At 42.6% G+C, this 26,783-nt stretch overlaps 1 protein-coding gene across 1 annotated transcript in view; it reads left to right on the forward strand.

Moving 5' to 3' along the window:
• Positions 1–26,783, forward strand: part of PTPRN2 (protein tyrosine phosphatase receptor type N2) — a 1,178,570-nt gene that overhangs the window by 336,675 nt on the left and 815,112 nt on the right. The window contains exons 4-6 of the mRNA XM_069729718.1: positions 8,839–8,956; positions 11,219–11,381; positions 26,097–26,532. Of these exons, the coding sequence (XP_069585819.1) occupies positions 8,839–8,956; positions 11,219–11,381; positions 26,097–26,532 (717 nt within the window). The remainder of the gene's footprint in view (positions 1–8,838; positions 8,957–11,218; positions 11,382–26,096; positions 26,533–26,783) is intronic.

Genomic DNA, 26,783 nt, shown 5'->3' on the forward strand with positions numbered 1-26,783 from the left:
ACTGTGCGGTCAGTATAAAACACTTCAAAAATCCACGCAGAGTTTACAAAAAATCTCCACACCTGACTAAAGGTGAGGAGGGCAAATCTGCCTCCCAGAGCTTCCAGCAAGACAGAATAAATTCACACTGATAAGCTGGACAAACATAGAAAGCACAGAATGGATAAGTCCACAACCTATGGACAGAAAAAGGCAAGCAAAAACTTAGCTTAGCTGAACTGGTCAGGATAACAGGGAACTCCAAAGAGATGTGAATCCAACCAGGAACCATTTACAAGTGGCACTGGCTGAAGATAGAGCCATACTTAAATAGCCGAGCAGAAGAGACGATAAGTGGAGGCAGCTGATGACAGCTAACTCCAAGGAGCAGCCATACCACTAGAAACCACAAGAGGGAGCCCAAGAGCAGAACTCACAAAAGTGCCACTTACAACCACCGGAGGGAGCCCAAGAGCGGAATTCACAACAGTAATGTAATTGAAGTTGGACAGCCTGACAAATTATGTCTCGTTTTGTGAAAACGTAAAATGCAGTTCAACAAGTTCACTTTTCTAGAGTAATTTGTTGCACAATTTTGCTTAAAGGGAACCTGTCAGCAGGATTGCGCACAGTAACTTACAGACAGTGTCAGGTTGGCGCCGTTATACTGACTAAAATGATACCTTGGTTGATGAAATCTGTCTTGTGGTTGTTGTTTAATCTGTATTTGTAGTTTTCAGTTAATGATATGCTCATGCTCAGGGGCGGCCTGTGGGGGGATCTGCATGTGGTGCTCTGATTAGGTATCATTCAGTATGGCTTCTGACAGGTCACCGATCCCTCACTGACCTACCCCTAGTTACATTATGTATATATTAGGAAAAAAATCACCTGCAGTAGGCAGATAATTGGAGAAATGTATAAAATGAGCCGAGAGGATCATCTTTTTGTATTCACATAGATGGTGTCAAGATCCAGGCCGAGTTTTTGGTTTTTCTTTCCTTTCCCGGTCTGTTCATGTCAGGGGTTAAGTTTCTCTGCCTCGTTCCCTTGTCCGGTCTGCTATATCTTGGTGCTGCAACCTATGTGCAGTGCCAGCTATATTGCTTGCCTTCGGCATGCTAGCTGGCTCTGGTGAATTCCTCATCTGTCCTGCTGCACTTTTCTGACCCGACCCGTGTCTGCTGACCTTCCACCTACCCGTTCCTGCTCCTTTTTCCTTGTGTGTTTGGATTCCACGGTATTGATTTTAGCTTGGCTCTGACCTGATTTTGTCTCTCCCTTCTGTATCCCTGCTACTGACCGATACTGATCTTTTGCTCTCGTCTGACTCTGCTCCTTGGTTATCCCTTGATATTGTGTTATCTTCTGGTATTGACTCGGCTCTCTGACTACTCTGCTGCCACCTAGTGGTAGTTTCGCTGTATTACTGTGGGTCTGCTTCATAGCAGGATATTCAGCTCACTCTCCACTCTGTTGCCATCTAGTGGAGTCTGTGTTACTCTGCATTAACCCTCAGTACTACAGCGTGACAGATGGTTCCAGGACTGTAAGGAAACATTGTTGGTCAACCCTTAACATGAAACTTACAGCACCACTTTTTTATTTCACCTCTGAAGTGGTATCACTAATGTCTGTTCTCTGCTCCTAGTAGATTACTTACCAGTTGTTGTCTTCTGCTCTTTCCAGTGCTGCTCCAGTATAGTTTCACTAATTTATAACCGCAGCTCCTGGCTGACCGGAAGTCACAGCTAACAATCAGAAGGTCTCAATGTCGGTCTACAAGATCCTCGTTCTGGCCTCGTTCTGGCTCTCGTAGACTTACATTGAGAAGTGACTTCCGGCTCACCCAGCAAACTCCGCAGCGATCAGGCAGGTCACTACTGGCAGAAGATGACCGGACCAGCTCTGAGGACAGAAGATGGTAAGTATTTTTCTACCGGTAGGTAACATGAATTTGTGATATCACCCTGTCGGTAAAACTTTTTAAAAAATGCCTGCGGGGTGCTTTAAAGAGAAAATAAAAAGTAAGCTTACAGAAATTAGTAACTAACTAAAACAAAACCTTGCAAGAAGTCTACAGCTCTGTGCTATGAATAAATTGATAAAGAGGTGAGCAGATAGCTTTCAGGCCTTTGTGATTCAGAATAGCAAAGGAATGATCAGATCCAATTTCCATTAAATGAGGCAGTCATGGGAGTCATTCATTTTGATAAGCCCACAGCTGAATGGGAACTGTCCAAGCATTGACTGCTTGTGTGAGGGCGGCTGTCCCAATTCCAATATTTATGAATAAATAAGAATCCAGTCTGTTCTATGTGCTGAAAAACACAAAGATATTGTTTGCAACATTGGATCTTAAAGGACTTTTTTTTACAATGCTTATGGCCGGTTTATAGAAGGTTTCCATACCTTGTTGAATATATACCATGTAAATGGCATAAGGAGAATGAGTGTCATCACTGAAAATTAATATGACAGTGTTGTGCTACAATAGGCAATTAGTATTTGTGAAAACTTCAGTATTTTGGTAAAAACATTGCTTTTTCCAATGTTCTACTGATCCTGGATGTAATAGTCCAAGATACATATGCAATTCTGTTCATTTTTATTTAACCAGTAAACCAATTAATGAATACAGCTATTATAATCCATAATTTGCTAATATGTTATATTACTTTTTTACAGCTGTTAGTTTCAGCTAAAATAATAAGTATGAAGATAGTCTTTGAAGTTTTGTAAGAATCTGTTCTATAGGTAAGATGTAATCACAAAGATAAGACGCCTCAAAGTCTCCTCCAACATAATTATGCTTGAAAACTAATAATTGTTGGTTTCGCTGACAAATTGTTTATTACTGACTTTTATCATTCTTTGGTCTGCACATGCCCAGAAACTCCATCTGTGAGCCGGAATTTACCCATTTACAGCACGTCAGATCACTCTGTTATATTCTTATAGGTCTCCGTATACATCTATATCTCTTATCTTTATCTATCCTTATTAATTATAACATATTCTAAAAACATTTCATTTTTTATTAAAATCACATATGAAGACCGTATCTTTGCTAATGCAGATTTTCATATTAGTAACTGCTCCCATAATAACATAGTTAGTAACATAGTTACTGCTCCCATAATAACATAGTTAGTAACATAGTAAGGCCAAAAAAAGACATTTGTCCATCCAGTTCAGCCTATATTCCATCATAATAAATCCCCAGATCTACGTCCTTCTACAGAACCTAATAATTGTATGATACAATATTGTTCTGCTCCAGGAAGACATCCAGGCCTCTCTTGAACCCCTCGACTGAGTTTGCCATCACCACCTCCTCAGGCAAGCAATTCCAGATTCTGACTGCCCTAACAGTAAAGAATCCTCTTCTATGTTGGTGGAAAAACCTTCTCTCCTCCAGACGCAAAGAATGCCCCCTTGTGCCCGTCACCTTCCTTGGTATAAACAGATCCTCAGTGAGATATTTGTATTGTCCCCTTATATACTTATACATGGTTATTAGATCGCCCCTCAGTCGTCTTTTTTCTAGACTAAATAATCCTAATTTCGCTAATCTATCTGGGTATTGTAGTTCTCCCATCCCCTTTATTAATTTTGTTGACCTCCTTTGTACTCTCTCTAGTTCCATTATATCCTTCCTGAGCACCGGTGCCCAAAACTAATCCAGTTGGAGAGTTAAGACACTTATTGACTTAGGGGTAGAGACAGTCAAGGGCATCGGTTCTGGAGGCCTATTATCTTATGTGTATGGGGACAGACATCCCCGCTCTCCGCCAACTGATGATGTCAGCGGGAAAATGGGTCAGGCAAGTCAACATGCTCCATCCTTTGGTCTCACAGGAGATGAGTTTCTCCTTATTCCCCTATATGTGTGGGGAGATCAGGAGGAAGAGCTATTGTCTGATCAAGCTTTTTTTCTGACAGGTCTATGGGAACCTTGATTTTAATGTTCGTTATTTGGTGGAAAATTACTCTTCTGCTGATACATATGACAAAATCAGTACAGACAATAAACTAGGAATTAATACTGGAAGATTTCAGCTATTATTATTATTATTATTATTATTATTATTATAGCTCTGTTGTCTAAAGAAATGTGAACAGAGCTCTGCACTGTAACTCAGGCGCGATACAATTTAATGCAATGTACTTACAAACGTATTCTACTTTTTATGTAGATTAACTTTGTGCATACACTTCAAATGTTAAAAAAAGTAAATAAACTGAATAGGACTTTTTTCTGTTATTTCGGCACTGTTGTACCACGTGGCTCCAGGCTTTGCGTTGCGATTCTTATTTCATTGTAACAATTTTTTTCTTACCATCAATCTAATTTGTGAAACGTTTTTGAACTTCTGTGAATAGACAGTGTGGATTATGAGATTGTGAAGTTCATCATATTGGAGACAAAAATGAAATGAAGCGAGCAGTAACTTTTTACAACGTGTCAGCTGAGCTCTCCTAACAATTTGCTATCCTCATAGATAGGCCAGATGAAGTGTGTGGGGCTCATTGTTCGTTGTGGGGATTGGGGCGTTGAGAATACACAATGTTGACAGGTCTCCAGCAGTGATGGTTAATCGGTAGCTGGGTGTCCCACAGTACAGTGCCACTTTAGTGACATGGAATTAATGTGCTAAAAAAATGAGTCACTGTGATCTTGTTCATCCAAGGAAAGTAAATTATTATAATTGGGTTGAGAGCCAAGAGCAGCCGCTAGGTGTAGTAACGCGGACAAAGAACTCAGGGAATTACCATACGTTACTACCCAACATTCATCCCCGATTTTGTTGTCTTAATGAAAGTTGTCTTGTCCTTTCTTTTTTTTGTTAAACCCCAGATGTGACGGAGTGACCACAATTGATTGGGAATGACACTACAAGAATATAGAGTTTGACAATGAAAAGTGACTGTTTGGTTCACAACATCCGACTGTCTGTTTATACAACAGTTATTCGTCTCTGTTATTGCCACAAATTTTGGGGCAAAATTTACCAAGATAAATTAGGAAAAACTGGGTTAGTTAGTGGAAGAATAAAAAACAGTCATACATGTCTTTCACTACAGTTATTATGTGTTTAACCCCTTCATGACCATGGGATTTTTCCGTGTTCGTTTTTCACTCCCCTCCTTCCCAGAGCCATAACTTTTTTATTTTTCCGTCAATTTGGCCATCTGAGGGCTTATTTTTTGCAGGACGAGTTGTACTTTTGAACGACATCATTGGTTTTAGCATGTCGTGTACTGGAAAACGGGAAAAAAATTCCAAGTGCGGTGAAATTGCAAAAAAATTGCAGTCCCACACTTGTTTTTTGTTTGGCTTTTTTGCTAGGTTCACTAAATGCTAAAACTGACTTGACATTATGATTCTCCAGGTCAGTACGAGTTCGTAGACACCTAACATGACTAGGTTATTTTTTTATCTAAGTGGTGAAAAAAAATTCCAAACTTTGCTAAAAAAAAAAAAAAAAAAAAATTGCGCCATTTTCCGATACTCGTAGCGTCTCCATTTTTCGTGATCTGGGGTCGGTTGAGGGCTTATTTTTTGCGTGCCGAGATGACGTTTTTAATGATAGCATTTTGGTGCAGATACGTTCTTTTGATCGCCCGTTATTGCATTTTAATGCAATGTCGCGGCGACCAAAAAAACGTAATTCTGGTGTTTCGAATTTTTTTCCTGCTACGCTGTTTAGCGATTAGGTTAATGCTTTTTTTAGTTGATAGATCGGGCGATTCTGAGCGCGGCGATACCAAATATGTGTAGATTTGATATTTTTTTTATTGATTTATTTTGATTGGGGCGAAAGGGGAGGTGATTTAAACTTTTATATTTTTTTTATTTTTTTAACATTTTTTCAACTTTTTTTTTTTACTTTTGCCATGCTTCAATAGCCTCCATGGGAGGCTAGAAGCAGGCACAACGCGATCGCCTCTGCTACATAGCAGCGATCTGCTGATCACTGCTATGTAGCAGAAATGCAGGTGTGCAGTGAGTGCCGACCACAGGGTGGCGCTCACAGCCACCGGCGATCAGTAACCATAGAGGTCTCAAGGACCTCTATGGTTACAATGGAGACGCATCGCCGACCCCCGATCATGTGACGGGGGTCGGCGATGACGTCATTTCCGGCCGCCCGGCCGGAAGCGGTAGTTAAATGCCGCTGTCTGCGTTTGACAGCGGCATTTAACTAGTTAATAGGTGCGGGCAGATCGCGATTCTGCCCGCGCCTATTACGGGCACATGTCAGATGTTCAAAACAGCTGACATGTCCCGGCTTTGATGCGGGCTCACCGCGGAGCCCTGCATCAAAGCAGGGGATCTGACCTTGGACGTACTATCCCGTCCAAGGTCAGATAGGGGTTAAGATGCTTTTTGCCTTATAAGACAAAGGGGAAAGGCTTAGTGCTAAAGGGAATGGCTTATGCTACCAAGAGTGACAAAAATTTCACCAAACTTCCGGCACAAAAATGTAGCAAAACAGATTGATATACAGTAAACCAAGATAACTGATATACTTTATAAAGTTAATCAAAAAGGATAATAAAAGTGCAGACTATTTTTTTATTATTTAAAGACACCATGAATATTTTTTTTCATTAAATCGGTGTATATGTGCATATAGTGTAGTGTCGGTGTGTTAATTTGATTACCTATCGCCGCCTTCTTTGAGATCTAGTACAGTTCTGCTTCTCTTCTTAGTGACATCGCCGCTCTGCACCCTCTCCAGGTCACATTGTGACACAGTGACTTTTACAATGTACTATGAAGCATCAGAGAGGAAAAATGGCAAATATGATCGGCTCACCTATGAGTGAGCGCACAGGATCCCAATTCCAAAAGGAGAAGAGATCTACAGCACTTCAATAAAATTTAAGACTTTTAATTTCATCATTTTAACAGCATGTGTCACAAAGACTTTTGGACATCATCAATATATTTGGAAAAAAAAATTCAAGGAAACATTCCCAGGGAGACTATAATTCAGGTTGGCGCGTTTCAAAGTGATACTTTTTTGGAGCCATCCAAAACTACAACTCGTCTCGCAAAAAAACAAGCCTTCACACGTTTATGTCAACAGAGAAATAAGAATGTTAAGGCTCTTGAAAGAAATTGAAGTCCTTAAAGGGTTAAAGTGTAAAAATAATAATAATTTCCGAGTACAGTACATTTGTCACTTCCATTATTGTTGTGTTCTGTGAATTGCTCGTAGCTGTTGTATATGTTTCCTAATACATTAAATCAAATTGCAAACATGATGTAAGATAAAAAAAATTTTTTTGATGAACAATTACAGTTCTGATTGACACAAGAAGAATCAATTTAAGAAATGTTACCAATGACTAAGAGCGCACAATATATAATTAACAACCTTGTACTTGAATAAACAGTGAAGCAGCCGCGTACGTAAGTGAAGTATCGGAATAGAGAGACAGCATAGCAGAATGAGACATCATGCACACTACTCTATTCAGAGCCTGGCCGTCCTCGCTATCTTGCATCAAACTCTTTTGAGTTCATTGAATTTTATTCTATTATATTCGACTCTTAGGAGATGAAGCTGGAAGTTTTTTGTAAACTTCTATGAACTATTTACAGAGAAGTAAGCCACATACTGAAATCAGAAAGAGGCCTCTTTTTCTGCGGTGGGCTCTTGCTCTATGGTTGGCCATAAACATTAGATAACTGTCAGCTGAACGATCACTTGGCCGATCATTCGGCTTACAGCCATCTCAACCTACTCTCCCATACACAGGAGCACTCGTTTGATCAATCGGCAGTATGAAATCGGACATACATGATTGACCTCTTTCCTGACCATCAATGCACTTGTGCCCCCATACACATTAGACCGTTGGCCAAATCAGTTAGCGTTTTGCCAATCCGTCTAATGTGTATGGGGGCCTAATTGGATTATTCCCTGCTATGTGCAATTCTATATGTTATGTGAATATGACCTTTAATTCTACTGCCACTCGTGGTCAGGCCACGTTAATACGTTCAGTATTTGGTCAGGATTTTACATCAGAATTTGTAAGACAAAACAAGTACTTCAAAAGGTTGATAAAGAAAAGGACAACAAGGAAGATTTCATACAGCTATCCTGGGGTTAAACAGTTGCTTCTGTGAATCCCATTGCCAGCACCGGGGGTGTAACTATAGGTGGTGCAGAGGTTCCAATCACTCCCACGCCTTGGAGTCTAAGGAGCCTCAAAAGGTTCTTTTGGCCCATATGAACAGAATATTACTATTAAAGATCTGTTATCGTTAGGGTGGGGGGATGAAGATTTTGCTCGCGAGCTTTAAATTACGCCACTGGCCCAGCACATACAATGAATGCCACTCCAAAAAACCTTGGGCCCACCACGATTTTACTAGTGAAGTGACCGGTGGTCAGTTCAGAGATCACAAACATTGTGGGAAAACCTTGTTAATGCGGATGTATTTTTTACATAACAACGTATATATTGGTGAATTTATATGCTTCAGTAATTCATGTGATCCAACACTTTTCAGCTAAATTTGCTTTCCTCACAGTCGTCTCACTCACTACCCTAGTGAAATTGCAATCACAAATCTTTTGGAGTGCTAAAAATAATGTGCAGAAGATCAACAAATCACTATATGTAATCATAATCACGCGATGATCAGCAATTGTAAGCGGAGCTACCATTAACATTTTGACTCTTCTTTATTATTATCATTGTTATATAAGATCTGACACTCTGGTGTTACTGTATTTCATAAGGATGTGTCTCTTTTACTTTTGGGGAAACAAGAGTAGGGAAACGTCAGCAGTGTAAGCAGAGGATTATAATCTTTTTATTGTGTCCCGTTAGGTTTATCTTGGAAAGATGATTACACTCAACACATTATAGCAAGTGAATTCTCAAATATACGTAAAGTCTACAGCAGACAACCGGATTCTCTTCCATCCGAAGCTTCCAGCAATTCAAGGTAAGAGACATATGTAATTACATAGCTACGTACTGTGCAGTAGGTTGAAAAAAAGACCTAGGTCCATCAAGTTCAACCTTTCTCCTCCAAATAAATATTTTTGTCACAAAATTATCTATAATCCACAATTTTTACATGTACTGAGGAAATCATCCAGCCCTTTCTTTTAAATGCCGTTGTAGTGTCTGCCATTACTAGTTCTTGTGGTCGGCATTCCACAGTCTGACTGCTCTAACTGTAAAGAAACATTTCCTATTTAGCTGCTGGAATCGCCTTTCTTCCACCCGTAATGAGTGCCCCCTGGTCCTTAGTATTGTCATTGGAAGAAATAAGTCATGTGCCAGTGTTTTGTACTGACATCACATACAGTTCTGGCAAAACTGCAAAATGTTTAGTTTGTCTGATTTTTCTCTTTATAGGTATATTTTTGAGTAAAATGTAAATTGTTCTTTTATTCTATAAACTTCTGACAACATGTCTCCGAATTTCCAAGCAATAAATTTGGTAAAAAAAAACAAAAACCCAGTGCTTTCAGACCTCAAATAATGCAAATAAAGCAAGTTCATAATCATTTAGAAACAACAATACTAAAGTTTCAACTCAGGAAGAGTTCAGAAATCAATATTTTGTGGAATAACCATGATTTTTAATCACAGCTTTCATGCTTCTTGTCATGCTTTCCACCAGTCTTTCACACTGCTCCTGGCGCAAAAATGTAATCAGTTCTTCTTTGTTTGATGGTTTGTGACTATCCATCATCCTCTTAATTACATTCCAGAGGTTTTCAATGGGGTTCAGGTCTGGAGATTGGGCTGCCCATGACAGGGTTTTGATGTGGCTCTTAATTTTTGCCACAGCTGTATATTTATACATGTAAATGAGATACTACGTCTTTTTCCGAAGCTAAACAAGATCAACTTTTCCAACTTCTCATCATATGAGAGGCCTTCTATCCCTTGTAATAATCTAGTTGCCCACCTTTGAACTGACTCTAACTTCTGAATATCCTTTTCATAATGTGGAGCCCTTATGTCATATTCTAGATATGGCCTCACCACTGATTTATAAAGGGGTAACAATACGTTGGGATTGTGGGATTTTCTCTCTCTTTTCATACACCATAAAATCTTGTTTGCTTTTGCAGCTGCTGCTTGACATTGAGTACTGATGTTCTTTGTCATGTTGTGAATAAAATATGGCTATAAGGCTACGTTCACACTAGCGTTGCGCCGCCCTGCGTCGGCGACGCAACGCGCGACGCACGAAAAAACGCGCGCAAACGCGCGCGTTTTGCGACGCGTGCGTCGTTTTTTGACCAAAATCGGACGCACAGAAAATGCAACTTGTTGCATTTTTTTGCGTCCGACGCTAGTGTCGGAAACGACGCAAGTGTCGAAAAACGGCACCCTAAAAACGCACGCGTCCCCTATGTTAAACATAGGGGCGCGTCGCCGCTGCGTCGCCGGCGCAACAGCGACGCACATTGGCGGAACGCCAATGTGAACGTAGCCTAAGAGATTTACCAATTATTACGCATGTTTTGATATAGTTTTTCTTTTCTACTTTTTTTAAAAGTTTTTACCCTCTTAATATATTGCAATCATCATATTATATAGCACTGTGTGCAAGTAATTGCTTAATTTGCATTTCGACCCAGATAATTCTTCTCTTTTCTCTGCTCTATGAAGAAACAGGAAGTCTCTTGTCCCTACCTTTATCATCCTCCTCTTCAACTCCTGACCCAGCTTCTCCCCCCTCCCCCTGCCATAGACTTGGCAGAGACTCATAACTTGTGCAGGGAAAATGGACCTCCTGTTTCTACATAGATGTTAAAAGGATTCAGCTAGTCAGTTTTTAATCACGTGGCGTCGTAGACTTAATGGAAAGGAGAAGAATTAGCTGGGTAGAAAGGCAAAATTAGCGATTGTAAGCACACAGTGCTATGTAATATGATGATTGCAATATATTAAGAGGATACAAGTTTTGATGGAAGGACAAGTGCTTCTTTAAATAAAGAACGGGCAAAAATAAATAGAAGTGAGACGGCATATGAAAGATGGAAGAATAGCGAAAATGCAAAAAAAGTGATTTCCTCATGTTTAGAATGAGAGAAAACATAACATTCATCTATATAGAAACCGAATGCTGTTTAGTTGATAAACTTCGGAAGTAGAGACAAGGTAATTGCAGGAAAGAATGGATTTCTCCAATTAAAAATTAATTATATTTTTTATAATATTGCCTCTCTTTTTTTACTTCTAGGCTTTCAACAATAAATTCTGAACGCAACAGAGATTATGAATCTGAAGCTAATAAGAATTTTGCCAAATCTTTTCATCAGTATCTTCAGTATCTTGGGATTCTACCACGGCCTGCAGCTCCAAGCTTTTACCCAAGGACAAAGACTGAGAAGACTGTGATTACGGTAATAACCTTAGAAATTAATAATAACCTCTGCAACTCTTGCGCATGATAATAAGATGACTAAGATTGTTATTTAGCTAAATGTGAATTAGAAGAAAACCTTTTACTTCAATCACTTGTAAAGTTTGTGTGGTTGGGGATAAAGAGCATCTATGGTATCATTTTGGGGGCTTCTGTGACTGGCATACTATTGTGGGAGCATTCTGGCTGAAATAATATCTTGGTGGCTGGCAAAGTATTTTAGGGGAAACAGGGGTAGTATGGTATTGTGGGGTATCTCTTGGAGACATACCGTATATACTCGAGTGTAAGCCGACCTGAGTATAAGCCGACCCCCCTAATTTTGCCACAAAAAACTGGGAAAACTTAACGACTCGAGTATAAGCCTAAGGTGGAAAATGCAGCAGCTACCTGTAAATGTCAAAAATAAAAATAGATACCAATAAAAGTAAAATTAATTGAGACATCAGTAGGTTAAGTGTTTTTGAATATCCATATTGAATCAGGAGCCCCATGTAATTCTCCATACAGTTCATGATGGGCTCCATAAGATGCTCCATATTAAAATATGCCCCATATAATGCTGCACAAATGTTGATTATGACCCCATAAGATGCTCCATAGAGACATTTGCCACATATAATGCTCCACAAGTGTGGATTATGGCCCCATAAGATGCTCCATAGAAACATTTGCCCCATATGCTGTTGCTGCGATAACAAAAAAAATAAATCACATTCTCACCTCTCGTCGCTCAGGCCCTTGGCACTTGCTATAGTCACCTTTCCCTGTTCCACCACTGGATACCGCTGCGCCTTCTGCACTGACTTTCAGGCAGAGGGCGGCGCGCACACTAATCGTGTATCTTGCCCTCTGACCTGAGCATCACTGCAGAGGACGCTGAAGACGGCGCGGCGCCGACGATGGAACGTGGACAGGTGAATATCGTGCAATGCCCCCGTTATACTCACCTGCTCCTGGGGTGGTCCCTGGTTCTCCGGGCGCCGGCAGCTTTTTCTTGTGTTGAGCGGTCACAAGGTACCGCTCATCACAGTAATGAATATGCGGCTCCACCCCTAAGGGTATGTGCACACGATGCGGAATACGCTGCGGATCCGCAGCATTTCCGCAGCTGTGGGTCCGCAGCAGTTTCCCATAAGTTTACAGTTCAATGTAAACCTATGGGAAACAAAAAACGCTGTGCACATGCTGCGGAAAAAAACGCACAGAAACGCAGCGGTTTACATTCCACAGCATGTTACTTCTTTCTGCGGATTCCGCAGCGGTTTTACAGCTGCCCCTATGGAAAACCGCAGTTGTAAAACCGCAGTGAAAACCGCAGAAAAACCGCAGTAAATCCGCGATAAATCCGCGATAAATCCGTAGTGGTTTTGCACTGCGGATTTATCAAATCCGCTGCGGAAAAATCCGCAGTGGACCAGAATACGTGTTCACATACCCTTAGGAAGTGGAGTCGGGTCCATATTCATTACTGTAATGAGCAGTACCATGTTACCGCTCAACGATGGAAGAAGCTGCCGGCGCCCAGAGAACCAGGGACGTGCAGAGACCGCGCCAGGAGCAGGTGAGTATGATTAGACAGCTGCCGCTCCCCCTCCCCTGCCGACCCCTGGAAATGACTCGAGTATAAACTGAGAGGGGCAATTTTAACCTAAAAAAATGGGCTGAAATTCTCGGCTTATACTCGAGTATATACGGTACTTTGGGACTAACATACTAGTTTAGGGGTATCAGTAACAGTATGCTGTTACGAGGCATCGATGACTGCCACCCATTATAGTGGGTGAACTGAATTCATGAGGCATGTACAGCTGGCATACTAAGAACCTCAGAGACTTTCTTTCAGGAACATTGGGTCCAACAATAAGACAATGCAGTAGCGAGACGATACTTTTTTCTTTTTCACGGCATGGGTGCAGGCACTGGGTATTTTGTATTTTTTCGGGCAATTTTTACCTTCCTTTTGAGAGCAATGATGTCAGAGCATTTTTTGTCATACTGTAAATATTTAATGGATAAAGCAATTATTCAGCAATGGAACTGAATTTGCAGTATATTTTTTAGTCTAAGTTCACATTTGCGTTGTGCGCCGCAGCGTCGTCGCCGCAACGCACAACGCAAACAAAAACGCAGCAAAACGCATGCACATGCGGCTCCAATGTTAAAGATAGGGCCGCACGACGCATGCGTTTTTTAAAAGGTCGGCGCCGCACAAAAAATCCAACATGTTGCGTTTGCCGCGCCCAGACAGGTGCGCCCTAACGCCGTATGCGGCGTAAAACGCAACACAACGCATGCACATGCGGCCCCATGCGGCGCCAATGTTAAAGATAGGGCCGCACGACGCATGCGTTTTGTTGCGGCGGCGACGCTGCGGCGCAAACCGCAAATGTGAACGTACCCTTAAATGGCTTTTTCCTATGAAGCCCAGCCACAGGAGGATTAAGGCTGTGTGCCCACAATGAGTTTTTGATGCTGCGTATTTTTGCTGTGTCAAAAATGCAGCTTCTTACCGTTCCAGCAGAATGGGCGGGATTTAGAGAAGTCTCATGCCCACTGTTTTTTCTTTTTACGCAGCGTAAAGTGACCTTTCGGGGCGTGTTTCAAATCTGCAACATGTCAATCTCTTGCGGGTACTCAGAGTTTTATGCGCAGATTTTCCCCATAGACTTGCATTAGATGTGGAAAAAACAGAGGTAATAAACATATATTTGTTTTTAGTGCGTTTAGGGCGAAAACACATAATAATACATGGAATCAGCGCATGAATATAGAGGAAAAGTCTAATAGAAACACGTCACCACTTCTGTATTTATCACCCACTCCTGGCTTTGTCTTACAAAAAACTCACCAAACACACTGTGTGCACGTGGCCTAAGATGGCAGCCATGGGACTGTTAGCAGGTCCCTGGTTGCCATGACAACCCATTAGCACCCTGCAATCGAGCCACGAAGGCCTATGGGAGCCAATGAACATGCACAACGGCAATTATGTCAGTGATTAACAGCACCATTTAGATCCCCATTAATGACAGCCAATACGTCTTTTAAATGACCTGAGATATAAGAGCATAGCCTCCCCATACAGGTGACAATCCAGCAGCTGTCGGCTGTACACTATAGCTGACAACTTGCTGCATCAGCAACGATCAGTGTTGGCACCGTCCAAATCTGTTTAACCCCTTAGATGCTGCTGTCAATAGTGACTATCATATAAATGGTTAACAGAGTGTAGGGGCTTCCTCTTTACCCCAATTGGTGCCCTCAGATCATGATTGTGTGGTCCTCTTGTTTGCGATGGCAATTCTTGACCAAATAGCGGCCTCAGAGTCTGACGGCTGTTGTAACCTGTTCAGACCTTTGGAGACGTTAGCGATATTTAGATGACAAAAATACACATTTTCATTTCTGTCATGCCACTTTGCATTAATTCCTGAAAATCACCTGAAGGTTTAACAAACTACCTGACAGCAGTTTTCAATATGTCAGGGGGTACTGTTTTTAAAATGGTGTAACTTTTGTGGGTTTCCCAATATATGGCACCCCTAAAGTCACTTCAAACCTGGATAAGTCCCTAAATATATAAATTTTGTAAATTTCCTTGAAAAAATGAAAAATCTCTGCTACATTTTTAAACTTCCTAAAATGCTAACACAATAAATAACATTTTACAAATGGTGCTGAAGTAAAGCCGACATGTGGGAAATGTTATTTATTAATGCTTTGCTGTGGTATGACCATCTGGATTAAAGGGATAATCATTCAAAGATTGAAAATTGCAAATTTTTTTAAATTTTTCTCACATTTCTGTTATTTTTTTTATAAATAAACAAAAAACATATCGACTTAAATTTACCATTATCATAAAGTGCAATTTCAAAATCATTGAGATTTGTTGAAGCGTTCCAGAGTTATTACCACATAAAGTGACACTGGTCAGATTGAAAAAATTTGGCTCTGTCACTAAGGGTACCGTCACACTAAGCGACGCTGCAGCGATACCGACAACGATGTCGATTGCTGCAGTGTCGCTGTTTGGTCACTGGAGAGCTGTCACACAGACAGCTCTCCAGCAACCAACGATCCCGAGGTCCCCGGTAACCAGGGTAAACATCGGGTTACTAAGCGCAGGGCCGCGCTTAGTAACCCGATGTTTACCATGGTTACCAGCGTAAACGTTAAAAAAACAAACACTACATACTTACCTTCAGCTGTCTGTCCTCCGGCGCTCTGCTTTCCTCTGCACTGTCAGCGCCGGTCAGCCGGAAAGCAGAGCGGTGACGTCACCGCTGTGCTTTCCGGCTGGCCGGTGCTGACACAGGATGCAGGAGGAGTGCAGAGAAGCACAGCGCCGGGGACAGACAGCTGAAGGTAAGTATGTAGTGTTTGTTTTTTTAACGTTTACACTGGTAACCAGGGTAAACATCGGGTTACTAAGCGCGGCCCTGCGCTTAGTAACCCGATGTTTACCCTGGTTACCAGTGAAGACATCGCTGGATCTGCGTCACACACGCCGATCCAGCGATGTCAGCGGGAGATCCAGCGACAAAATAAAGTGCTGGACTTTCCTCAGCGACCAACGATCTCCCAGCAGGGGCCTGATTGTTGGTCGCTGTCACACATAATGATTTCCTTAACGATATCGTTGCTATGTCACAAAAAGCAACGATATCGTTAACGATATCGTTATGTGTGACGGTACCTTAAGGGGTTAAATTTTGTTTGTGTCACTATTTTCTGAGACCCGTATAGTTTTGAGCATGTTATCTGACATTTTTTATTGACACCACTTTAAGTTTCATATGACGTTTTGATTGCACGAGCTGAAGGCAACAAATCTCTATCCTGTTTCTTCGTTCATTATACTGTATATTGTAAATATTTTTAAAATGAATTAGTCCAGGCAATCATTCACTCGACTTTACAATCTACTTTTGGTGGTGATTTAAAACTTTATATTTTGGGGATTTTTGTGTTTTTCTATTTTTTATTGTTGGTGTTTTTTACATTTTTAATTAGTCCCCTTAGGGAACTTCCCCTTGCGATTGCTTGATTGTCTGCAATACATAAGTATTGCAGTGCATTGTGAAAAAGACAATCTCTTATGAATCCAATCCATATTTCACATTGTGGACATGGCGGTTTTCATGCAACCAATCGGTACCCCATGATTGCGTTGCGTGGGATGCTGGTTAGCCAACAGAATGAAGACTTTTAAATGTCACTGTCATGTTTGACAGTGACATTTATGAGCTTAAACTGCTGCGATCAGGTCACATAAGTTACTGTTGGGTGCTGGCTATATAACACAGCTAGTACCCATGCTGCAGGAAGTGGGTTTTATAGGGCGATAGTGCACTTCCACCATATATTTAATGGGTTAAATCAGGTTGTTTTGTTACATGTAGTTTTTAAATACAGTGTTAGGGCTAGCGGAACGCACCAAATAATAAGACTGATAGTGTACGGTGCGTTCGTAGCCCGGGGTCCACCGTGCAGAGATGGAACCTGCTGCTGAGTAATGACGGACTATATGGCGGTACTCATAAGTATACTCGCGTGGGTTAAACTTCACCCAACGAGAAGGAAGCGATCCTGTTGCGTCACAGGATCGCGGTACCGCACATAGAAGGCGAGCAAGCAGTCAGCGAACTTAACCCCAACTAGGATTGAAGTCCGATTAGACCACTTGCTGACACAACACCGCAACAGGGTGTGTTAGGCAACTCTTATAATTAGAGCACCGAAGTGCGAACTGTGCCGTGCTGGCAGGCACCACTAAGCACCTAGACGTGGGTCAGGAAGCGCACTACTGGCGCGTGGTGCCGCACTGGCGGTCACAGCAATAGACGCTGATACGTGTGTGACACGTTGAGTGATTTGTTGGGCGCTAGATAGCAGCCATACTCCATACGCGAACAGTCATACAATAGGGTAGGGGTATTTAATGAACGACTTGCACTCACAACAAACACACGTATTCAATTGTACACTAGCGCATGGCCGTGCGGTCATGCGCAGTTTATATAATTGCAGGACAGGAAGTGGCCACAGAAACTTTGCCCTTCCAAGGCCTGCCAAGAGGACCAATGGAATGCGCTGCAGAGCCAGAGCACATGACCCTCGATCTCCAACAGGAGATCTTGCTCTGGGCATGCTCAGTGTGCGCAAACAAGGAATTAGTCCCAGGGAAGTCCGTTCGCCGCTGACCAGCACTGACTTTAATGGCAGGAGCTGAAGAAGCAGCAGTAACTCTCTGTACAGAGTGAGAGCGAGCAAGACACTGGGAGCGACGTCCCTGCTGAGCAGACTCCACTGCGGCTGGAGGAGAATGGGAGACCGCAGCGGAGACGGATCGAGATTCCCCCTGTGCAGCAGAGGAAACTCGACTCCTAACATTACCCCCCCTCCTAGGGCCCCCCCCTCCTTGGGCCTCGCTACGCTCGAAGGCAGCAATGAGCTGTGGGGCCCAAATGTTTTCAGCAGGCTCCCAAGACCTGTCCTCTGGACCATAACCCTTCCAATCCACCAAATAAAACTTTTTGCCGCGTACCACCTTGCACCCCAAAATAGCGTTCACCTCGTAATCGTCCGTAGACGAACCCGATGTCCCGGCAGATGACTCGGAAAACCGGGACATGTATACGGGTTTCAAGAGGGACACATGAAAGGTGTCGGTGATACCCAAGCGTGGAGGAAGAGCCAGGCGGTAGACCACAGGATTAACCTGTTCGAGAACCTTGAAGGGACCCAAGTAGCGAGGAGCAAACTTAGTGGACTCAACTCGCAGCCTGATGTTACGGGCGGAGAGCCACACCAAGTCGCCAGGGGCAAAAGTCGGAGCGGGGCGCCGATGAACATCGGCGGAGGACCTCATTCTCTCCTTGGAGGCCCGAATGGCATCCTGTGTTCGATCCTAAATGTCCCGTGCCTCCACAGCCCAGTCTGCCTCCCTGGGATCAGCGGAAGACACAGGCATGGGCACAGGAACACGCGGATGCTGGCCGTAATTTAAGAGGAATGGAGTCTGACCGGTGGAGTCGGCTACGGCATTGTTAAGTGCAAACTCTGCCCACGGTAGCAAGGATGCCCAGTCATCCTGTCTGGCAGAAACAAAATGTCGCAGATATGTGACCAAGGTCTGGTTGGCCCTTTCTACCAACCCATTCGTCTCGGGATGATATGCCGAAGAGAGATTTAACTCAATACTGAGTAGACGACATAGCTCCCTCCAGAATCGAGACGCAAACTGGGGACCCCGGTCACTAACAATTTTGTCTGGCATACCGTGTAAGCGAAAGATATGCTTGATAAACAAGACAGCCAACGCCCGTGCAGATGGTAGCCGTGGAAGCGGCACCAAATGCACCATTTTGGAAAAATGATCGGTGATCACCCAGATAATGGTGCAATTACGAGACTTGGGTAAGCCAACCACAAAGTCCATCCCGACCATCTCCCAGGGCCTGTCAGCCACGGGCAGAGGATAAAGCAAACCAGCTGGCCATTGCCGAGGAGTCTTGTTCCTGGCGCAAGAGACACACGCCCGAACGTACTCTGCGACATCACGAGCCATATGCGGCCACCAGTATGTCCTCGCCAGTAACTCTGATGTCCTTTTAGTACCAAAATGTCCACCCACCCTGGACGAGTGCGCCCAAGAGAGAACCTCCGGTCGCAAACTAGATGGAACAAAAGTCTTGCCCGGGGGCACAGACTCCAGCGAAACCGGGGCCACGGTTCTCAAACTCTCGGTGGGGACAATAAGCCGAGGCTCCTCCTCCTCCTCCGCAGATGACACAACGGAGCGAGAGAGAGCATCGGCCCGAATGTTCTTCTCCCCAGAAAGGAAATGGAGGGTGAAATGAAACCGGGAGAAGAACAAGTACCATCTGGCCTGGCGAGAATTCAACCGCTGAGCTGTCTGCAGATACACCAAATTTTTGTGATCTGTGAAGACTTGGAAGGGAAAACGTGCTCCCTCCAAGAGATGTCTCTACTCCGAGAAAGCCAACTTCATGGCTAGCAACTCCCTGTCCCCGATGGAATAATTCCTCTCTGCTGGTGCGAAGGTCTTGGAGAAAAAGAAGCAAGGATGCTTCCGACCTTGAGCATCCTTTTGGAAGAGGACTGCTCCAGCACCAACAGAAGAGGCATCCACCTCCATGATAAATGGCTTATCAACATCGGGGCGATGAAGAATGGGAGCGCTAGCGAAGTGTGACTTTATAGAGATAAAAGCCTTGGAGACCTCCTCAGACCACAATTTGGGATTCGCCCCCTTCTTGGTGAGGGCAACCAAGGGAGCTACCAAAGTTGAGAAATGCGGGATGAACTGGCGATAATAATTGATGAACCCCATAAAGCGCTGCACCGCTTTAAGAGAATGGGGTTCCTGCCAGTCCATCACAGCCTGTAGTTTGGCAGGATCCATAGCGAATTCCTGGGCTGAGATGATGTAGCCTAGGAAAGGTAAGGACTCCTGCTCAAACATACACTTCTCCAACTTGGCATAGAGGGAGTTTGCCCGTAGGAGGTCGAAGACTTTGCAAACATCTCTCCGGTGGGAGTCAATATCTGGAGAGTAGATGAGAATATCATCCAGATAGACTACGACCGAGGTGGAAAGCATATCCCGGAAGATATCGTTCACAAAGTCTTGGAAAACGGCTGGGGCATTACAGAGCCCAAAGGGCATCACCAGATATTCATAGTGCCCATCCCTGGTGTTAAAAGCCGTCTTCCATTCGTCCCCCTCACGGATGCGAATCAGGTTGTAAGCACCCCGCAGATCTAATTTAGTAAATACCCTTGCTCCCCGAAGCCTATCAAACAGTTCAGATATCAAAGGCAAAGGGTATTTATTCTTAACGGTGATGGCGTTAAGACCCCTGTAGTCTATGCATGGACGCAATTCCCCACTCTTCTTCTGCACGAAGAAGAACCCTGCCCCAGCAGGTGACACTGACTTCCTGATGAACCCTCTTGCCAGATTTTCCTGGATGTACTGTGACATTGCCTCCGTCTCCGGGAGAGATAGCGGATAGACTCGACCCCGGGGAGGCTCAGCACCAGGCAAGAGGTCAATAGGACAGTCATAGGGGCGATGGGGCGGAAGGGTCTCCGCCGCCTTTTTGGAGAATACGTCTGCATACGACCAATACTGCTTGGGGAGAGAGGAAAGATCCGCGGGTACCTCAGTTGTAGCTACCTGAACGCACTCCCTCTGACACCTACCCCCACAAGATTCACCCCATCCCAGAATTCTGCCTGAGGACCACTCGATATGAGGAGAGTGGTACCGTAGCCAAGGTATTCCCAACAGGACTTCATCAATTCCCTCTGGAATGACGAGCAGAGAAATAATCTCCTGATGAGATGGTGACATGGACAGAGTAAAAGGGATGGTCTGGTGAGTTATCTGTGAGGGCAGAGTCGACCCATTCACCACTCGTACCGTTACAGGTTGAGCTAGCATAACCAGAGGTATTGCGTGGCGTTGGGCGAAGGCAGAAGACATAAAATTGCCCTCTGCCCCAGAATCCACGCAGAGCTCTACCGAGTGGGAGAATGAGCCTAAAGTAATTGTCCCCTTAAAGGACAATTTAGAGGCAAACGTCGCCGTGTCTAGTGTACCTCCACCTACGACCACTAGACGCTGACGTTTCCTCGACCGCTGAGGACATCTGGTGGCTAAATGTCCAGACTGCTGGCAAACATGACAGACCCTGAGTGCACAAGCGGTCCGGGACTTAGGTCCCGCTTGTGACACTTCCCTGGCCTCATGTGACTCAGGAACCAGGACCGGAGATTCCAGAGGTTTGGCGAAAGTAGGAGCCAGCCGAAACCTCTGCCTACACTGGGCTCGCTCTAACCTCCGCTCGTTAAAACGGAGGTCAATTCGAGTGGAGATTGTTATTAACTCCTCCAGTGTGGCAGGAATCTCCCTAGTGGCCAGAGCGTCCTTTACATGGTCAGCCAAGCCCCTCCAAAATATGGGGATAAGAGCTTTATCCGACCATTCCAGCTCAGATGCTAAAGTGCTTAATTGGACGGCAAAATGACTGACCAAGGACTCACCCTGAGTTAATGCCAGCAGTTGGAGCGCAGTGTCATGGGTGACTTGAGGTCCTAAAAAGACCTGTTTTAAAGTGCTCAAAAACAGAGGAGCACTTTGCACCACATGATCGCCACGCTCCCACAGCGGCGTAGCCCATTCCAACGCCCTGTCCGACAATAGAGACACAATAAATCCCACCTTAGCCCGAAGAAGCTCGAGATGAATAGAGCACTGACTCACGAATCCCCTACAAAATTTGCTATTACCAGAAAATTTTTCTGGCAGCGGGAGGCGAGAAAATGTCGGAACAGGGGTGGCAATGGACAAAGTTGCTGCAGCCACGCTGGCAGCCTGTACAGCAACTGCGGTAACATCCACAGCTGGGGTTGCGCTCTCGAGAGCCGCCAACCTACCCTCCAGCTGCTGTATATACCGCAGGCTTTAGTGTACGGTGCGTTCGTAGCCCGGGGTCCACCGTGCAGAGATGGAACCTGCTGCTGAGTAATGACGGACTATATGGCGGTACTCATAAGTATACTCGCGTGGGTTAAACTTCACCCAACGAGAAGGAAGCGATCCTGTTGCGTCACAGGATCGCGGTACCGCACATAGAAGGCGAGCAAGCAGTCAGCGAACTTAACCCCAACTAGGATTGAAGTCCGATTAGACCACTTGCTGACACAACACCGCAACAGGGTGTGTTAGGCAACTCTTATAATTAGAGCACCAAAGTGCGAACTGTGCCGTGCTGGCAGGCACCACTAAGCACCCAGACGTGGGTCAGGAAGCGCACTACTGGCGCGTGGTGCCGCACTGGCGGTCACAGCAATAGACGCTGATACGTGTGTGACACGTTGAGTGATTTGTCGGGCGCTAGATAGCAGCCATACTCCATACGCGAACAGTCATACAATAGGGTAGGGGTATTTAATGAACGACTTGCACTCACAACAAACACACGTATTCAATTGTACACTAGCGCATGGCCGTGCGGTCATGCGCAGTTTATATAATTGCAGGACAGGAAGTGGCCACAGAAACTTTGCCCTTCCAGGGCCTGCCAAGAGGACCAATGGAATGCGCTGCAGAGCCAGAGCACATGACCCTCGATCTCCAACGGGAGATCTTGCTCTGGGCATGCTCAGTGTGCGCAAACAAGGACTTAGTCCCAGGGAAGTCCGCTCGCCGCTGACCAGCACTGACTTTAATGGCAGGAGCTGAAGAAGCAGCAGTAACTCTCTGTACAGAGTGAGAGCGAGCAAGACACTGGGAGCGACGTCCCTGCTGAGCAGACTCCACCGCGGCTGGAGGAGAATGGGAGACCGCAGCGGAGACGGATCGAGATTCCCCCTGTGCAGCAGAGGAAACTCGACTCCTAACATACAGCTCTGGCAAAAATAAGAGACCACCACATCAAATTCCTGTCATGGGCAGCCCAATCTCCAGACCTCACCCCCATTGAAAACCTCTGCAATGTAATCAAGAGGATGATGGATAGTCACAAGCCATCAAACAAAGAAGAACTGATTACATTTTTGTGCCAGAAGCAGTGTGAAAGACTGGTGGAAAGCATGCCAAGACGCATGAAAGCTGTGATTAAAAATCATGGTTATTCCACAAAATATTGATTTCTGAACTCCTGAGTTAAAACATTAGTATTGTTGCTTCTAAATGATTCTGGACTTGTTTTATTTGAATTATTTGAGGTCTGAAAACACTGGTTTTTTTTTTTGTAATTTTGACCATTTCTCCTTTTCAGAAAAAAGTACAAAATTTATTGCTTGGAACTTCGAAGACATTTTGTTAGTAGTTTGTAGAACAAATTAAAAATTTATATTTAACTCAAAAATATACCTATGAAGTGAAAAATCAAACTGAACATTTTGCAGTGGTCTCTTAATTTTTGCCAGAGCTGTATTTTTGGTGTTTTTTTTCCTATCACGATCTTTATAAAAAGAAAAAATCATAATTATCTTGCATTTTTCACAATGGCCAGTTTGTTTGTTTTTCAGATAGAGTTTTCAGCAGGCTCAATACCAGCAATGACATTTCCCCACGCTCATTAAATGTTTTTTATACTAAATATAGGGTCTGTTCATTGCAGCTAATGTACATGTGTTGTTTCCTGAAACAACAATCACTCACAGCTGACTGGACCCATGAGTAATGACTACAGTACATTTTTTATATAGAAAAAATTGCATCCTTGGACTAAAATTTTCTGAAAGGGTACAACCCCTTTTAAAAAAAATAAGATTACACTTAAATGTTTGTGTATTGTTTGCCCTACAGACACATGCATATGAATATTTTTTTTGTGCTGAATCTTTGCTGGGTAAAACAGTAAAAAAAATAAACTGAAGGTCAAATCCAATGCTATAAAGTGATAACTAATACATGTGTCTTTTCAGGTCAATAAATCACACTGATAGCTGTTATGTATTTATAATGGTTTAGTTGTGTTTTTACCAAATGAGAAAATCTTCAAAAAAGCACAAAATCTAGCTAAAATGCCGACTGCTCATAATAAGACTTAATTAGAAGAAGACAACTGACTTGCTAGGACACCAATGTTAGCATTTTTAAATGATGAACATGTATAAAATAAAACAAAGCACTAAATGACAATTGTTAACAGTATTGTGGGTATGGTAATTAGACTTTAAGGATGATGATAAATACCTGGAAATTTAATACATTTATAAAGCATGCAAATGAAAATCATAGATACATAATCGTAAAACTCCTGCATTCTAGCCTCAAACGCACTGTTTTTTCGATTAGTAAATATTCTGTATGATGAGAAAATCCAAAAGGTAACATTATTAAATCAAGTAATAAGTGACAATCTGCTCGTTGAGAGCGGTGGCGTCGCTTTATTTTATATTGGTTCATTGCAACAATTTCGTGAAGTACGGTATATTTTTAAGTGAACTGGCAATGATCTAAAACATAGTTACATTATTCATAGGGCTGGAAAAAAGACATATGTCCAATAGGTTCAACCAAGGGATAAGAAAGGACATGGGCCAACTTTAGAATCGTGTTTTCTTCTCTTGATGCAAAGGAAGGTGATATAACCATAAGAGATTAGCCAATCTGCCCTAAAAGGAAAAAAAATGTCCCTCCTGTAATTAGATGACATTTGGACTGGATATTAGATGGATAAATCCATTTTGAGGTATATATAACAAATGTATTAACTTATTTTAGCTATTTCTATAGGGATAATTTAAAAAATGCAAAACACAACATAACTGCCACTATTTTATCCTTTTTTACAACATTTTGCTCCATTCTACATATACTATAAGTAACATGTTACCTGTTACATAATATGGGCTCACAAGGTAAGGTGGGTCCTCTAAGCTCAATGTCCGGGTGGCCGCCCGGGCCACGGGCATTGGTGTTGCAGGCAGAAGTGTCCTGGAAGCACGTTTAGTGGAAGCTGCAGACAGACAGGTGAAGTCCTGGAGACTACTGTCAGTTAACAGATTTACTGGAAGTCGCAGACAGACAAGTGAAGTCTTGAAGATTACTGATAGGAGCTGTACAAAGCAACTAAAAGATGTACTAACAAATCTTAATACCAAGACACAGGTGTAACTACAACACATGCAAATACACACTTGCAAAGACCGATGAGGAGAACAAGAAAGCCGAGCTGTCCGCAGTGTGGGAAGCAAATCACGGATCCGGGTCACATGCATAATATTACCTTTATCCTTTAAGTCTGTATAATAGTTTTTTGAGAAAAAAATATACTATTATTGTATTTCTGTATTAAAAGGGTGTTATTCTTTTTCTTTTTTAGTTGATGAAACCATATATTAGGGCTTGTTTATTGCGGGATGAGTTTATATAAATTGTGATGTGCATATAATTTAGAAGAAAACTCTATTATTTTAAGGGGATAGAAATAAAAAAGCAGATATTTATTGCTATTTTGCGGGATTTATTAGGTGATAATATATACAGTATGTGTCATTTTTTAACACTATTACACACAGAAACTTTTTTTCTGTAAAAATTGTTTTGTGTTTTTGTTTTTTTTTTCCTTTGCACATTTTAATAAACTAAATTAAATTGGAAAATTGCCTAACTTTTTATTACACAAGAAATACTTTTATTTGCTGAAAACAGAGTACCCCTTTAATTTGTAGTAGTTGACAGGTATGCACTTGGTAAATCAATTGCAAGACACCACCGCCTAAAGCAAGGCTTCTCTCACAGAAGTGTTTTCTCTTGCTTTGAAGCCTTTGATGTAAGGACCTTTACGTGTATTTTATTTGTGCTGAAATGAAATTTTTAGAAGTTTCATAAACAAAGTTCTTTAATTTAGGAGATTGCCAATTTTTAATGTTATTCTACTCTTAGGAAATCAAGTTCCTTACAAATAAACAAATGCTTCTTTAGGGATCCAGGAACAAAATTGTTAATTAAAGATTATTTGCAGCGACACCAATTGGCTTTTATTTATTTCTGCCGCTTTATTTATCTTACATAATTGAGAGTTTGCCTTCATTATTTCTCTGTGATAGGAATGTTGACAATTGTTTTGCTCGTATTGTTTTCGTTTTTTTATTCCTTGCCTTCCGCTGGAGAACATTAAACTTTCTTGACTGATTATTTCAGAATTCAAAAGGAAAACCTGCCTTGTTATTTGCTCCATCCTCCAATCGAAAAGTTCTTGACTTACCTTCAAATGTCCTACCGAAGCCTCTAATTGAGAAGCCTCTGCAAGAGTCTGAAGCCGATCTTGAAAAAAAGACTTTACTGGCAGCTTTAAAAACCTACCTGGCTCAAAAGTCAGTGTCCCAGAATCCTGACAATCTAAATCTGAATGGAAAAACAACATTGTCATCCTTATATTCCAATAAATATCGTCCACTACAACTTAGTCAACTTGATGGAGGGCTTCCTAAAGATGATGAAATGGATAGTTACCAGATGAAATCTTTTCTTCCGAGAGCAAGAGCTCGTGTTCTGTCAAGGCCAAATCTTGGAGCACTGATTTATAAATCTACTTCTCGCCAGGAAAACCCAAAGGACCCGCTGAGTGCTGTGGATGGTAATCCATGCTTATTTTCAGACATTTGTTTAACTTATATGTAGAACACTGGGAAACTTTTAATTGAATAGAAACTTTATTCTTTACAACCATTGTTTTTCCTTTTATTGGCATGCATAGCTTGATTTTGTTTTGAAAATTCTGAATTAATATTTGGTACTTGATTGTTACTGATATATCTATAATAATGGTCTTTTATCTCTTAATTAGTTATTGAAGCTGTTGGTGATCATTGATCATGCTTTTGTTTC

Source organism: Ranitomeya imitator, chromosome 6 (genome assembly GCF_032444005.1).
Source record: "Ranitomeya imitator isolate aRanImi1 chromosome 6, aRanImi1.pri, whole genome shotgun sequence".
In the NCBI taxonomy this organism is placed as follows: domain Eukaryota; kingdom Metazoa; phylum Chordata; class Amphibia; order Anura; family Dendrobatidae; genus Ranitomeya; species Ranitomeya imitator.